The sequence below is a fragment of the Bombina bombina genome, chromosome 3 (assembly GCF_027579735.1).
Source record: "Bombina bombina isolate aBomBom1 chromosome 3, aBomBom1.pri, whole genome shotgun sequence".
NCBI lineage: Eukaryota > Metazoa > Chordata > Amphibia > Anura > Bombinatoridae > Bombina > Bombina bombina.
In genome coordinates this window covers 1,037,892,092-1,037,909,084 of record NC_069501.1, presented here as the reverse complement: position 1 = coordinate 1,037,909,084, position 16,993 = coordinate 1,037,892,092, and the positions used below count along the sequence as shown (strand labels likewise).

The 16,993-nt window shown below is 42.1% G+C and overlaps 1 protein-coding gene across 3 annotated transcripts in view; it reads left to right on the top strand.

The window, feature by feature from the left end:
* The window catches only part of TMEM106C (transmembrane protein 106C), a 373,766-nt gene that overhangs the window by 262,435 nt on the left and 94,338 nt on the right, over nucleotides 1-16,993 (top strand). For all 3 annotated transcript variants that reach the window (XM_053708252.1, XM_053708251.1, XM_053708249.1), the window contains one exon: nucleotides 1,178-1,227. In XM_053708252.1, coding sequence (XP_053564227.1) covers nucleotides 1,178-1,227 — 50 coding nt within the window. The remainder of the gene's footprint in view (nucleotides 1-1,177; nucleotides 1,228-16,993) is intronic.

Genomic DNA, 16,993 nt, shown 5'->3' with positions numbered 1-16,993 from the left:
GGGGTTCCGTTTGAACCTATGCATTCCATAGATATTTAGTTATTATCTTGGAAAGTTTTATTTTTGGTTGCTATTTCTTCTGCTCGCAGAGCTTCTGAGCTTTCGGCATTACAATGTGATTCTCCTTATCTTATTTTTCATTCTGATAAGGTAGTGTTGCGTACCAAACTTGGTTTTCTTCCTAAGGTTGTTTCCAACAAAAATATTAATCAGGAAATTGTTGTTCCTTCCTTGTGTCCTAACCCTTCTTCTAAGAAGGAGCGTCTGTTACATAATTTGGATGTAGTCCGTGCCTTGACGTTCTACTTGCAGGCGACTAAGAATTTTCGTCAATCATCTTCATTATTTGTTGTTTTTCTGGGAAACGTAGGGGTCAGAATGCTACGGCTACCTCTTTCTTTTTGGCTGAAGAGCATCATCCGTGTTGCATATGAGACTGTATGAGGCTGTTTTTGGGAGAAAGGTTCTTCAAGCAGTGGTGCCTTCTGTTTAGGTTCCTGTCTTGACCCTCCCTTTCATCCGTGTCCTATAGCTTTGGTATTGTATCCCATAAGTAAGGATGAAATCCGTGGACTCGTCGTATCTTGTAAAAGAAAAGGAAATTTATGCTTACCTGATAAATTTATTTCTTTTACGATACGACGAGTCCACGGCCCACCCTGTTTTGTTTTTTTCTAAGACAGGTCTTTATTTTTGTTAAACTTCAGTGACCTCTGCACTTTGGCTTTTCCTTTCTCTTCCTAACTTCGGTCGAATGACTGGAGTGGGAGGGAAGGGAGGAGCTATATATACAGCTCTGCTGTGGTGCTCTTTGCCCCCTCCTGCTGACCAGGAGGCGATATCCCATAAGTAAGGATGAAATCTGTGGACTCATCGTATCGTAAAATAAATACATTTATCAGGTAAGCATAAATTTCCTTTTGCACAGATTTTAGTGTGTTGCTGTTTCACAATTACAAATTCTTGCACGTCTACTGTGCACAATTTGATAATTGAAATAAATTTGAAAGTCTCTTAAAACTGCATGCTCTGTCTGAATCATGGAAGTTTAATTTTGACATTAGTGGGTTTTTTTAACAATTTGGATGGCAAATTAATGTGCTTATTTTTAAAATAGTAGCAAGGTTTCTTCGTTAGATTTTAAATGGTTAATAATTTATTTCTTAATTTTTTTAAGGTGAACTTCACAGTCAAAGCCGAACTGGGTGGAACACTTTCGTATTTATAGTAAGTATACTTTTCCTTGACATCTATATACTGTCATTTAATCTTACTGAACTGGGTCTTTAATAATCTTAAAAACCACGGAGCAGTGGCTCTTGGATTTTTACTCGGGTTTAACATTTGCCTGTCTCTTATATATATTTTTTGCTTACTTCTGAGATTGGTTTTAATGCATAAGCAATGACAGTGTCCGTGCACCAAAATCAAAGTTCCATGATACAAATCAAAATAATACTCATATAACTTTTGGATAACAATCTGTGTATCGGCTTACAAAAAATGAAGTAGATTCAAACTCGTCATCTTCGTACGTTTATGTAGGCAGCATCCATGCTGTAAGCAAACCTCTGAGGTAGTTTCCAGGTCAGAGGGTCAAACGCTCCTGAGTCTTACTAGAGAGCCCTATGGGAAAGACAGTCCTAATCGAATTCAAACCAAAGCAGAGATCACACAGTCCGGCTCAATCTACTAAAAGTATCAAATTTTATTAAGTGTATATTAAAATCACAAATACAGAAGTGTAAAAACGGCATAAAGATGCATCATTAAAAGTACAGTCTACACCAGAATTTTTATTGTTTTAAAAGATAGATAATCCCTTTCCCTAGTTTTGCATAATCAACCCAGTTATATTAATACACTTTTTACCTCTGTAATTATCTTGTATCTAAGTCTCTACAGTCTGCCCCCTTATTTCAGTTCTTTTGACAGACTTGCATTTTAGCCAATCGGTGCTTACTCCTAGGTAACTCCACGTCCGTGAGCACAGTGTTATCTTTATGAACACATGAACTAACACCCTCTAGTGGTGAAAGACTCTCAAATGCATTCAGCTTAGATGCAATCAAGTTCTAAGAAATTAGCATATGAACCTCCTAGGTTTAGCTTTCAACTAAGAATACCAATAGAACAAAGCAAAATTGGTGCTAAAAGTTAATTGGTGATAAAGTTGTTTAAAATTACATGCCCTATCTGAATCATGAAAGTTTATTTTGGACTAGACTGTCCTTTTTAAAAGCAAGAAAATGCATGGCACTCCTCACATCTAGATGGCAATGTGTCTTTACTTGCTTTTAATGATGCACCTTTATGCCGTTTTTACACCGCTGTATTGTGAGGAGTGCTGTGCCTTTACTTGCTTTTAATGATGCACCTTTATGCCGTTTTTACACCGCTGTATTGTGAGGAGTGCTGTGCCTTTACTTGCTTTTAATGATGCACCTTTATGCCGTTTTACACCGCTGTATTGTGAGGAGTGCTGTGCCTTTACTTGCTTTTAATGATGCACCTTTATGCCGTTTTTACACTGCTGTATTGTGAGGAGTGCTGTGCCTTTACTTGCTTTTAATGTTGCACCTTTATGCCGTTTTTACACCGCTGTATTGTGAGGAGTGCTGTGCCTTTACTTGCTTTTTATGGTGCACCTTTATGCCGTTTTTACACTGGTGTATTGTGAGGAGTGCTGTGCCTTTACTTGCTTTTTATGGTGCACCTTTATGCCGTTTTTACACTGGTGTATTGTGAGGAGTGCCGTGCCTTTACTTGCTTTTAATGATGCATCTTTATGCTGTTTTTACACCGCTGTATTGTGAGGAGTGCTGTGCCTTTACTTACTTTTAATGATGCACCTTTATGCCATTTTTACACCGCTGTATTGTGAGGAGGGCTGTGCCTTTACTTGCTCTAATGATGCACCTTTATGCCGTTTTTACACCGCTGTATTGTGAGGAGGGCTGTGCCTTTACTTGCTTTTAATGATGCACCTTTATGCCGTTTTTACACCGCTGTATTGTGAGGAGTGCTGTGCCTTTGCTTACTTTTAATGATGCACCTTTATGCCGTTTTTACACCGCTGTATTGTGAGAAGTGCTGTGTCTTTACTTGCTTTTAATGATGCACCTTTATGCCATTTTTACACCGCTGTATTGTGAGGAGGGCTGTGCCTTTACTTGCTTTTAATGATGCACCTTTATGCCATTTTTACACCGCTGTATTGTGAGGAGGGCTGTGCCTTTACTTGCTCTAATGATGCACCTTTATGCCATTTTTACACCGCTGTATTGTGAGGAGTGCTGTGCCTTTACTTGCTTTTAATGATGCAACTTTATGCCATTTTTACACCGCTGTATTGTGAGGAGGGCTGTGCCTTTACTTGCTCTAATGATGCACCTTTATGCCGTTTTTACACCGCTGTATTGTGAGGAGTGCTGTGCCTTTACTTGCTTTTAATGATGCACCTTTATGCTGTTTTTACACCGCTGTATTGTGAGGAGGGCTGTGCCTTTACTTGCTTTTAATGATGCACCTTTATGCTGTTTTTACACCACTGTATTGTGAGGAGGGCTGTGCCTTTACTTACTTTTAATGATGCACCTTTATGCCGTTTTTACACCGCTGTATTGTGAGGAGGGCTGTGCCTTTACTTACTTTTAATGATGCACCTTTATTCCGTTTTTACACCGCTGTATTGTGAGGAGTGCCGTGCCTTTACTTGTTTGTTTTTTTTTTTAATAATTTTTTTTTATTGAAGTCATAAAACAATGTTACAAAGAAAGTTCGTCCATAAACCAATACCATACATAGTCAAGATTCACATCATTATCCCATGAACAGTACCAACATATGCATAATCTGTATACCTAAAAATTAATCTAAATGACTTAGCTGATTCTATATCATGTAGGGCTATATTGCCTTTAGCGTAGAGCAGTAAAAGAATCCTTAAGGTCTGCAGTATGAGGTGGGTATAAGAAGTGAAAGAATTACTGTAGAGTTTAATTGGCTAATGTTAAACCAGTCTGGACTATATAGGATGAGACTTCTTTCTCCTGTTAAGTGTGATCAGTCCACGGGTCATCATTACTTCTGGGATATTAACTCCTCCCCAACAGGAAGTGCAAGAGGATCACCCAGCAGAGTTGCTATATAGCTCCTCCCCTCTATGTCACACCCAGTCATTCTCTTGCACCCAACTAATAGATAGGATGTGTGAGAGGACTGTGGTGATTATACTTAGTTTTTATAACTTCAATCAAAAGTTTGTTATTTTAAAACAGCACCGGAGTGTGTTGTTCCTTCTCAGGGAGAATGTGAAGAAGAATCTACCTGAGTTTCTATATGATTTTAGCCGGAGTAGTTAAGATCATGTTGCTGTTCTCGGCCATCTGAGGGGTGAGGTATACTTCAGATCAGGGGACAGCGGGCAGGGTCACCTGCAAAGAGGTATGTAGCAGCTTATTATTTTCTGAGAATGGAATTGATTAGAAAATACTGCAAATACCTATATAAAGTAAGTTCAGCCTTAAATGCAGTAGTAGCAACTGGTATCAGGCTGTCATGTATGTATATTTTCACTTCAGTATTCTGGGGAATGGCACTTCACTGGAATGATACTGTATGAATAAACCTTAGCCTATATTGCAGTGAGAACGGCTAGCAGTAGGTTTCTGTGACAATTTATTATCAGGTTAAACGTTTTGCTGGCATGTTAAATCGTTTAATTTTCTGAGGTACTGGGTGAAAAATTGTGTTGGGCACTAATTATCCACTTGGCGGGCATTTTATTCAATTTTTGACAGTTTACTGATCTCCCTCACTGTTGTGTGTGAGGGGGAGGGGCTTAATTTGGCGCTTTTGCTACGCATCAGGAATTCAGTCACAAGTCTGTTTTTCTTCCCTGCGTGATCCGGTTCGTCTCTACAGAGCTTAAGGGTCGTCAAAAGTTATTTTGAGGGAGGTAATCACTCACAGCAGACCTGTGAGATAGTGCTTGACTGTGATAAAAAACGTTATATTCTGTACTTTTTTTCTGTCATTTAAGGGTTAGTTATCCATTGCTAATGGGGACAATCCTTTGCTAAATATATATTTTTCCGGTTAAAATTTGATTTTATTGTTTCTCAACTGTCATAACTTCTGTGCTTCTTAAAGGCACAGTACGTTTTTTTCATACTATTGAAATTTAAATTGAAAAGTATTTCCAAGCTGCTGGTTTAATTGCTAGTGTGTTTAACATGTCTGATTCAGAGGAATATCTCTGTGCTATATGTGCTAAAGCCAAAGTGGAGCCCAATAGAAATTTATGTACTAATTGCATTGATGCTACTTTAAATAAAAGTCAATCTGTACAAATTGAACATCATTCACCAAACAACGAGGGGAAAGTTATGCCGACTAACTTGCCTCACGTGTCAGTACCTGAATCTCCCGCTCGGGAGGTGCGTGATTTGGTAACGCCGAGTACTTCAGGGCGGCCATTACAAATCACATTGCAGGACATGGCTAATGTTATGACTGAAGTTTTGTCTAAATTACCAGAACTTAGAGGGAAGCGTGACCACTCTGGGGTGAGAACAGAGTGCGCTGATAATAATAGGGCCATGTCAGATACTGGGTCACAGTATGCGGAACATGAGGACGGAGAGCTTCAATCTGCAGGTGACGGTTCTGATCCCAATAGAGTGGATTCAGACATTTCTAATTTTAAGTTTAAGCTTGAGAACCTCCGCGTTCTACTAGGGGAGGTATTAGCGGCTCTGAATGATTGTAACACCGTTGCAATTCCAGAGAAGTTATGTAGGCTGGATAGATACTATGCTGTACCGGCGAGTACTGACGTATTTCCTATACCTAAGAGGTTTACAGAGATAATTACTAAGGAGTGGGATAGGCCCGGTGTACCCTTTTCCCCCCCTCCTGTATTTAGAAAAATGTTCCCAATAGACGCCACCACGCGGGACTTATGGCAGACGATCCCTAAGGTGGAGGGAGCGGTTTCTACTCTGGCTAAGCGTACCACTATCCCGGTGGAGGATAGCTGTGCCTTTTCAGATCCAATGGATAAAAAATTAGAGGGTTACCTTAAGAAAATGTTTGTTCAACAAGGTTTTATACTACAACCCCTAGCATGTATTGCGTCTGTCACGGCCGCGGCCGCTTTTTGGTCCGAGTCCCTGGAAGAGACTCTTGACTCAATTACTATCGAAGAAATTTCAAACAGGCTTAAAACCATTAAGCTAGCTAATTCATTTGTTTCAGATGCCGTAGTACATTTAACTAAACTTACGGCTAAGAATTCCGGTTTCGCCATTCAGGCACGCAGAGCTCTGTGGCTAAAATCGTGGTCAGCTGACGTTACTTCTAAATCTAAGTTACTTAACATACCTTTCAAAGGGCAGACCTTATTCGGGCCCGGTTTGAAAGAAATTATCGCTGACATTACAGGAGGTAAAGGCCATGCCCTGCCTCAAGACAGAGCCAAGCCTAGGGCTAGACAGTCTAATTTTCGTTCCTTTCGTAATTTCAAAGCAGGAGCAGCATCAACTTCCTCTGCTCCAAAACAGGAAGGAGCTGTTGCTCGTTACAGACAAGGCTGGAGACCTAACCAGTCCTGGAACAAGGGCAAGCAGGCCAGAAAACCTGCTGCTGCCCCTAAGACGGCATGAATTGAGGGCCCCCGATCCGGGAACGGATCTAGTGGGGGGCAGACTTTCTCTCTTCGCCCAGGCTTGGGCAAGAGATGTCCAGAATCCCTGGGCACTAGAGATCATATCTCAGGGATATCTTCTGGATTTCAAAACCTCTCCCCCAAAAGGGAGATTCCATCTGTCAAGGTTGTCAACAAACCAAATAAAGAAGGAGGCGTTTCTACGCTGCGTACAAGATCTGTTACTAATGGGAGTGATCCATCCGGTTCCGCGGTCGGAACACGGACAGGGATTTTACTCAAATCTGTTTGTGGTTCCCAAGAAAGAAGGAACCTTCAGACCAATCTTGGATTTAAAGATCCTAAACAAATTCCTAAGAGTTCCATCGTTCAAAATGGAAACTATTCGGACAATTCTACCCATGATCCAAAAGGGTCAGTACATGACCACAGTGGATTTAAAGGATGCTTACCTTCACATTCCGATTCACAGAGATCATTACCAGTATCTAAGGTTTGCCTTCCTAGACAGGCATTACCAGTTTGTAGCTCTTCCATTCGGGTTGGCTACGGCTCCAAGAATCTTCACAAAGGTTCTGGGGGCTCTTCTGGCGGTGCTAAGGCCGCGAGGAATTTCGGTAGCTCCATACCTAGACGACATTCTGATACAAGCTTCAAGCTTTCAAACTGCCAAGTCTCATACAGAGTTAGTACTGGCATTTCTAAGATCGCATGGGTGGAAGGTAAACGAAAAGAAGAGTTCTCTCTTTCCACTCACAAGAGTTCCCTTCTTGGGGACTCTTATAGATTCTGTAGAAATGAAGATCTACCTGACAGAAGACAGGTTAACAAAACTTCAGAACGCTTGCCGTGTCCTTCATTCCATTCAACACCCGTCAGTGGCTCAATGCATGGAGGTGATCGGCTTAATGGTAGCAGCAATGGACATAGTACCCTTTGCACGCTTACACCTCAGACCGCTGCAATTGTGCATGCTAAGTCAGTGGAATGGGGATTACTCAGATTTGTCCCCTACTCTGAATCTGGATCAAGAGACCAGAAGTTCTCTTCTGTGGTGGCTTTCTCGGCCACATCTGTCCAGGGGGATGCCATTCAGCAGACCAGAATGGACGATTGTAACAACAGACGCCAGCCTGCTAGGTTGGGGCGCTGTCTGGAATTCCCTGAAGGCTCAGGGATCATGGACTCAGGAGGAGAGTCTCCTGCCAATAAACATTCTGGAATTGAGAGCAGTTCTCAATGCCCTTCTGGCTTGGCCCCAGTTAACAACTCGGGGGTTCATCAGATTTCAGTCGGACAACATCACGACTGTAGCTTACATCAACCATCAAGGAGGGACAAGAAGCTCCCTAGCAATGATGGAAGTATCAAAGATAATTCGCTGGGCGAGTCTCACTCTTGCCACCTATCAGCAATCCACATTCCGGGAGTGGAGAACTGGGAGGCGGATTTCTTAAGTCGTCAGACTTTTCATCCGGGGGAGTGGGAACTTCATCCGGAGGTCTTTGCCCAAATACTTCGTCGTTGGGGCAAACCAGAAATAGATCTCATGGCGTCTCGACAGAACGCCAAGCTTCCTCGTTACGGGTCCAGATCCAGGGATCCGGGAGCGGCCCTGGTAGATGCTTTGACAGCACCTTGGACCTTCGGGAGAGCTTATGTGTTTCCACCCTTCCCGATGCTTCCTCGATTGATTGCCAGGATCAAACAGGAGAGAGCATCAGTGATTCTAATAGCGCCTGCGTGGCCACGCAGGACCTGGTATGCAGATCTAGTGGACATGTCATCCTGTCCACCTTGGTCTCTGCCTCTGAGACAGGACCTTCTGATTCAAGGTCCCTTCAAACATCAAAATCTAATTTCTCTGAAGCTGACTGCCTGGAAATTGAACGCTTGATTTTATCAAAACGTGGATTTTCTGAGTCAGTAATTGATACCTTAATACAGGCTAGGAAGCCTGTTACCAGAAAGATTTACCATAAAATATGGCGTAAATACCTATATTGGTGCGAATCCAAAGGTTACTCTTGGAGTAAGGTTAGGATTCCTAGGATATTGTCTTTTCTACAAGAAGGTTTAGAAAAGGGTTTATCCGCTAGTTCCTTAAAGGGACAGATCTCAGCTCTGTCCATTCTGTTGCACAAACGTCTGTCAGAAGTTCCAGACGTTCAGGCTTTTTGTCAGGCTTTGGCCAGGATTAAGCCCGTGTTTAAAACTGTTGCTCCGCCATGGAGTTTAAACCTTGTTCTTAACGTTTTACAGGGCGTTCCGTTTGAACCCCTTCATTCCATTGATATAAAGTTGTTATCTTGGAAAGTTCTATTTTTAATGGCTATTTCCTCGGCTCGAAGAGTCTCTGAGTTATCAGCCTTACATTGTGATTCTCCTTATTTGATTTTTCACTCGGATAAGGTAGTTCTGCGTACTAAACCTGGGTTCTTACCTAAGGTAGTCACTATCAGGAATATCAATCAAGAGATTGTTGTTCCATCCTTGTGTCCAAATCCTTCTTCAAAGAAGGAACGACTTCTGCACAATCTGGATGTAGTTCGTGCCCTAAAATTTTATTTACAGGCAACTAAAGATTTTCGACAAACGTCTTCCCTGTTTGTCGTTTACTCTGGTCAGAGGAGAGGTCAAAAAGCTTCTGCTACCTCTCTCTCTTTTTGGCTTCGTAGCATAATACGTTTAGCTTATGAGACTGCTGGACAGCAGCCTCCCGAAAGAATTACAGCTCATTCCACTAGAGCTGTGGCTTCCACTTGGGCCTTTAAGAATGAGGCCTCTGTTGAACAGATTTGCAAGGCTGCAACTTGGTCTTCGCTTCATACTTTTTACAAATTTTACAAATTTGACACTTTTGCTTCTTCGGAGGCTATTTTTGGGAGAAAGGTTCTTCAGGCAGTGGTTCCTTCTGTATAAAGAGCCTGCCTGTCCCTCCCGTCATCCGTGTACTTTTGCTTTGGTATTGGTATCCCAGAAGTAATGATGACCCGTGGACTGATCACACTTAACAGGAGAAAACATAATTTATGCTTACCTGATAAATTCCTTTCTCCTGTAGTGTGATCAGTCCACGGCCCGCCCTGTTTTTTATGGCAGGTCAAAATTTTTAAATTATACTCCAGTCACCACTGCACCCTTTGGCTTCTCCTTTCTCGTTGGTTCTTGGTCGAATGACTGGGTGTGACGTAGAGGGGAGGAGCTATATAGCAACTCTGCTGGGTGATCCTCTTGCACTTCCTGTTGGGGAGGAGTTAATATCCCAGAAGTAATGATGACCCGTGGACTGATCACACTACAGGAGAAAGGAATTTATCAGGTAAGCATAAATTATGTTTTTTTCTTGTTATATTATATAACATACTAAGTACTCCCCACCATGCAAGGGGGCCACTATTTTGCCCATGTAATCTAAGAGGAACATGACGTGGGGAGAAAGCTTATGACCAGGCCACTTTTGGGCCTCAAAGTGTAGAGGAGAAAGAGAGTGCAGCAGACAAGAGCCGCTCATTTTTAGAAAGGGGGAGACAAGGGGGGGGGGGGGAACGGAGCTGTCAAAAATAACCCAAGCATAATGATAGTGATAATAGAGGGGGGGGGGGGGGGGTTGAGATGTAGATATAGGATTAATTTTACCCTGAGCTAAATTAAGCCTAACCCACCGCTACAGGATTTAAGTTTAAGAATGACTATAGACGTCGGTTAGGCTGAACACAGTGTGTGAGGTGGTGAGTAGTGGAATATATGATACATATCTGTGCATCACTTAGGGAATACCTAAAAGACTCAATAGTATAGTATAGTATATATTGTGAGCATGAGGAAACCCTACCTCCATCAGGCTAAAACTATCTGGGTACCCCCTAACAACAGAGTCTTGTGTTGAATATATGGAGAATTGTGTGATATACACTATAGTGTTTCCAAGGTTAATTGCTACACTTGTTCTGTGGATGAACCCATAACTTTCCCATTCTTATGACATAAAGCTATAAGCTAAATGTCTTTGTATAAAATATATGTACATAATTTAATTTTAAGGTGGGACAAATCATCATTTCCATGTTATCCACTTGTCTGATATGTCCCATTGTAGCTTAGTTATACAATAGCGTCAATAAAGTTAGGAGCCCCATATTACTGTAAGGTGCCACTTCCAAGCACGGTGAGAAATCTAGTACAAAAAATGTTTATAAATTAGGATTGTAGTGGTTGGAGAGCGAGGGGATAGGAATGGATAAGTAAATGTAGCCAAGCCCATTGAGTGGGATCTATCTATCTAGAGAACGCTTCAGAAAACCTGCTTATGCATTAGAAGATGGAGCCCAATAATCCAGCCGAAGGCTGAAATCCCCAATGTGAGTGCTTATCAGGTCCTAGGGACCTTAAAGTAAATTTACTGTATACTAGTCCCCTGATCTGAACAAATGAATATAAGAGTCATAATAGTAATATATCCCATAGTCTTAGGGGGGCGTGGATAAAGCAGGGACAAGAAGGGCAAATATACAACGGTAACAGCAAATAAGGGTATACATCAAGAATAACAGTATTAACTGAGTGTACTGGGTGGGCAGTGAGATTAACAATGTTTAATTCTAAACCTCCAGTATAAGTATATGAGTATAAGTAATCTATATCTTACCTTCTAGATCAGGAGTGTGTGAGAGGGGACAAGTATAAACTAATAGAATTCAACAAAGATACTAAACAAGCAGTAGATCTAGTATTGGCTGATCCCATAAGGCTTACAATGACAGTGTAGTAGCAGATGTTACTCAGGTAATAAATCTTCACTTAAAGGTTATGTTAATCCTCACAACTGTCTTATCCTAATAAACAGGAAACCATGATAGGGCTCAACCCCTCTACCCAGAAACATGTGTCATGCATGATACCAAGTGGAAACCATCTAGTAACAAAAACAATCATAGTAAACGATATAGTCACAATGAGAGTACAAACAAGGGAGCTTTGACCTCTGATATATGTGGACCTCCCAGTTGTTAACCAATGTCCGTTGTCAGTGATCTCGGACTGATCACATGTAGATTATCAGGAATCTCCCGTGTGACAAGCGGTGCAATGGGTCATGTCTTATGTCCCTCCTGGGTAAGTTTCACCTTGTATTGTTATCAGGAGGGTAGTTATAGGGACTGATGGGCTATCGAGCTCTGAGACTACGTTACCTCCGGACAGCTAGCTCATGTGAAATTAGTGAAGTGTGAGTGTTTTAACCATCCTTAGGTTCTTAAGCAAAAACGGGAGAGCAGCGCAGACTAAGAGGCTCAGTTAAGTATATATTTCAATGAGTCACCGTGCTAGCGCCTCTCAGGTGGGCCATTTGTGTACACATGGAGGCCAGAAGGGCTACCAACCACCCGGGTCAAAAGGATCCCCTCTCCAATCAGTAAGGACCACAAGGATTAACTTTCCGGTACTCTGCCACTCGGTCCCAAGGGAACAACCACCTCTCCCGCTCAGCCTCATATCTAAAATAGCATGTGAGTGGCTTTTCAGTATTGACTTCCAATGTATTTTAGCCGTTTTTGGTGATGCTCTTATCGCTGCAGGTCTCTGGAGCTTTGCTAGCTCTGCCGGAATGCTTACAGCGTGTGCGGTAGACTGCGCTGAATCCTCTAACCACAAATATTCCCCTGAGACCTCAAGTGGCTCCTGTTCTTCCTTCTGTATTTGCTCATTTAGCAGGACGTCCGATGGGCTGGCAATGAGGTAAGGTTCAGCTGGTGTGAGAGAGGGTGGGCTGGCTGTAGTCTGTAAAGCGGCTATAAAACTCACATAATGCTGGTCTAGACGAGCGGACATATTTTTCAAGAGAGACATGATTAGCCTCAGGGTGTCTGCCGGGCATACTGCATCGTGAGAGATCTCCATGGTATTGCATCCGACTGATGCAGTCTGGTAGAAGCATAGAAGTGTCCGGTAAAGTATAGGATTTAGGCTGCTGAATCGTCTTAAGCAGGGGAAGTTCCGCAGATCCCCAACATATCTACAAAGTACAGCCCCCGTAAGGACTCAGGTAACCACCAGCTACTGCCCTCGTGGAGGTCGCCTAGGCCTCTTGTTACGGAGATCATATGAGAGACTTGGCCCCCAAAAAGGAGGGAAAAAAAGATAGATCTGCTGCTGTATCACCCTCTTTTCTGTCATTGACAAAAAAGAGCAGGCATTAAAAGTGGTATATCGGCTTTAATTTGATTTTTTTATGCCTTCCATTGTGAGAGCACAGAGCAGATGCGACTGCTCTCCTCGGCTGATGGCTCCGCCCCCCCTACTTGGTTTTTATGGTGCATCTTTATGCTGTTTTTACACCGCTGTATTGTGACGAGGGCTGTGCCTTTACTTACTTTTAAAGATGCACCTTTATGCCGTTTTTACACCGCTTTATTGTGAGGAGTGCCGTGCCTTTACTTGCTTTTTATGGTGCATCTTTATGCTGTTTTTACACTGCTGTATTGTGAGGAGTGCTGTGCCTTTGCTTACTTTTAATGATGCACCTTTATGCCGTTTTTACACCGCTGTATTGTGAGGAGTGCTGTGCCTTTACTTACTTTTAATGATGCACCTTTATGCCTTTTTACACCGCTGTATTGTGAGAAGTGCTGTGTCTTTACTTGCTTTTAATGATGCACCTTTATGCCGTTTTTACACCGCTGTATTGTGAGAAGTGCTGTGTCTTTACTTGCTTTTAATGATGCACCTTTATGCTGTTTTTACACCGCTGTATTGTGGGGAGTGCTGTGCCTTTACTTGCTCTAATGATGCACCTTTATGCCGTTTTTACACCGCTGTATTGTGAGGAGTGCTGTGCCTTTACTTGCTTTTAATGATGCACCTTTATGCTGTTTTTACACCGGTGTATTGTGAGGAGTGCTGTGCCTTTACTTGCTTTTAATGATGCACCTTTATGCCGTTTTTACACCGCTGTATTGTGAGAAGTGCCGTGCCTTTACTTGCTTTTTATGGTGCATCTTTATGCTGTTTTTACACCGCTGTATTGTGAGGAGGGCTGTGCCTTTACTTGCTTTTTATGGTGCACCTTTATGCCGTTTTTACACCGCTGTATTGTGGGAAGTGCTGTGCCTTTACTTACTTTTAATGATGCACCTTTATGCCATTTTTACACCGCTGTATTGTGAGGAGTGCTGTGCCTTTACTTACTTTTTATGGTGCATCTTTATGCCGTTTTTACACCGCTGTATTGTGAGGAGTGCTGTGCCTTTACTTACTTTTTATGGTGCATCTTTATGCTGTTTTTACACCGCTGTATTGTGACGAGTGCCGTGCCTTTACTTGCTTTTAATGATGCACCTTTATGCCGTTTTTACACCGTTGTATTGTGAGAAGTGCTGTGCCTTTACTTACTTTTTATGGTGCACCTTTATGCCGTTTTTACACCGCTGTATTGTGAGAAGTGCTGTGCCTTTACTTGCTTTTAATGATGCATTTTTATGCCGTTTTTACACCGCTGTATTGTGAGGAGTGCCGTGCCTTTACTTGCTTTTTATGGTGCATCTTTATGCCGTTTTTACACCGCTGTATTGTGAGGAGGGCTGTGCCTTTACTTGCTCTAATGACGCACCTTTATGCCGTTTTTACACTGCTGTATTGTGAGAAGTGCTGTGCCTTTACTTGCTTTTAATGATGCACCTTTATGCCGTTTTTACACCGCTGTATTGTGAGGAGGGCTGTGCCTTTGCTTACTTTTAATGATTCACCTTTATGCCGTTTTTACACCGCTGTATTGTGAGGAGGGCTGTGCCTTTGCTTACTTTTAATGATGCACCTTTATGCCGTTTTTACACCGCTGTATTGTGAGGAGGGCTGTGCCTTTACTTACTTTTAATGATGCACCTTTATGCCGTTTTTACACCGCTGTATTGTGGCTAGGGCTGTGCCTTTACTTACTTTTAATGATGCACCTTTATGCCGTTTTAACACCACTGTATTGTGAAGAGGGCTGTGCGTTTACTTACTTTTTATGATGCACCTTTATGCCGTTTTTACACCGCTGTATTGTGAGAAGTGCCGTGCCTTTACTTGCTTTTTATGGTGCATCTTTATGCTGTTTTTACACCGCTGTATTGTGACGAGTGCCGTGCCTTTACTTGCTTTTTATGGTGCATCTTTATGCTGTTTTTACACCGCTGTATTGTGAGGAGTGCTGTGCCTTTACTTGCTTTTAATGATGCATCTTTATGCCGTTTTTACACCACTGTATTGAGAGGAGTGCTGTGCCTTTACTTACTTTTTATGGTGCACCTTTATTACGTTTTTACACCGGTGTATTGTGAGAAGTGCTGTGCCTTTACTTACTTTTTATGGTGCACCTTTATGCCGGTTTTACAGCGGTATATTGTGAGAAGTGCTGTGTCTTTACTTGCTTTTAATGTTGCACCTTTATGCCGTTTTTACACCGCTGTATTGTGGGAAGTGCTGTGCCTTTACTTGCTTTTAATGATGCATCTTTATGCCGTTTTTACACCGCTGTATTGTGAGAAGTGCTGTGCCTTTACTTGCTTTTAATGATGCACCTTTATGCAGTTTTTACACCGCTGTATTGTGAGGAGTGCTGTGCCTTTACTTGCTTTTTATGGTGCACCTTTATGCCGTTTTTACACCGCTGTATTGTGAGAAGTGCTGTGCCTTTACTTGCTTTTAATGATGTACCTTTATGCCGTTTTTACACCGCTGTATTGTGAGGAGTTCTGTGCCTTTACTTGTTTTTAATGATGCACCTTTATGCCGTTTTTACACCGCTGTATTGTGAGGAGTGCTGTGCCTTTACTTACTTTTTATGGTGCACCTTTATGCCGTTTTTACACCGCTGTATTGTGAGAAATGCTGTGTCTTTACTTGCTTTTAATGATGCACCTTTATGCCGTTTTTACACCGCTGTATTGTGAGAAGTGCTGTTCCTTTCCTTGCTTTTAATGGTGCACCTTTATGCCGTTTTTACACCGCTGTATTGTGAGGAGTGCTGTGCCTTTACTTGCTTTTAATGATGCATCTTTATGCCGTTATTTCACCGCTGTATTGTGAGGAGGGCTGTGCCTTTACTTTCTTTTAATGATTCACCTTTATGCTGTTTTTACACCGCTGTATTGTGAGGAGTGCTGTGCCTTTACTTGCTTTTAATGATGCATCTTTATGCCGTTTTTACACCACTGTATTGTGAGGAGTGCTGTGCCTTTACTTACTTTTTATGGTGCACCTTTATGCCGTTTTTACACCGCTGTATTGTGAGAAGTGCTGTGCCTTTACTTGCTTTTAATGATGTACCTTTATGCCGTTTTTACACCGCTGTATTGTGAGGAGTTCTGTGCCTTTACTTGTTTTTAATGATGCACCTTTATGCCGTTTTTACACCGCTGTATTGTGAGGAGTGCTGTGCCTTTACTTACTTTTTATGGTGCACCTTTATGCCGTTTTTACACCGCTGTATTGTGAGAAATGCTGTGTCTTTACTTGCTTTTAATGATGCACCTTTATGCCGTTTTTACACCGCTGTATTGTGAGAAGTGCTGTTCCTTTCCTTGCTTTTAATGGTGCACCTTTATGCCGTTTTTACACCGCTGTATTGTGAGGAGTGCTGTGCCTTTACTTGCTTTTAATGATGCATCTTTATGCCGTTATTTCACCGCTGTATTGTGAGGAGGGCTGTGCCTTTACTTTCTTTTAATGATTCACCTTTATGCTGTTTTTACACCGCTGTATTGTGAGGAGTGCTGTGCCTTTACTTGCTTTTAATGATGCATCTTTATGCCGTTTTTACACCACTGTATTGTGAGGAGTGCTGTGCCTTTACTTACTTTTTATGGTGCACCTTTATGCCGTTTTTACACCGGTGTATTGTGAGAAGTGCTGTGCCTTTACTTACTTTTTATGGTGCACCTTTATGCCGTTTTTACACCGGTGTATTGTGAGGAGTGCTGTGCCTTTACTTACTTTTTTTTTTTTTTTTATTAAGAGTTTTTAATCAAGTTAGAACGGCTGACAATCAATCAATAATTCACACTATTAACACAGAAACAGTTACAGGTACCAGAAAGACATGGCATAATAATGAACCCTCTCCCGTGGGGGGGGGGGGGTAAGTAGCTAATTCTGGATTCTGTAGTTTGCACAAGATAGTGGCCTGGTAGGCGGGAGAGAAAAGAGGGGAAAGGTAAGGAAAAGAGGGAGGTATGAGGGGAGGGGGTGAGGGTCAGCTCTTCAAGTGCTCCACCACGGCATGATGGTTCTGAGTGTGGAAGATCCAGCGTTATGGAGGGTGAAAAGTCTGTACGTTGGGAATTG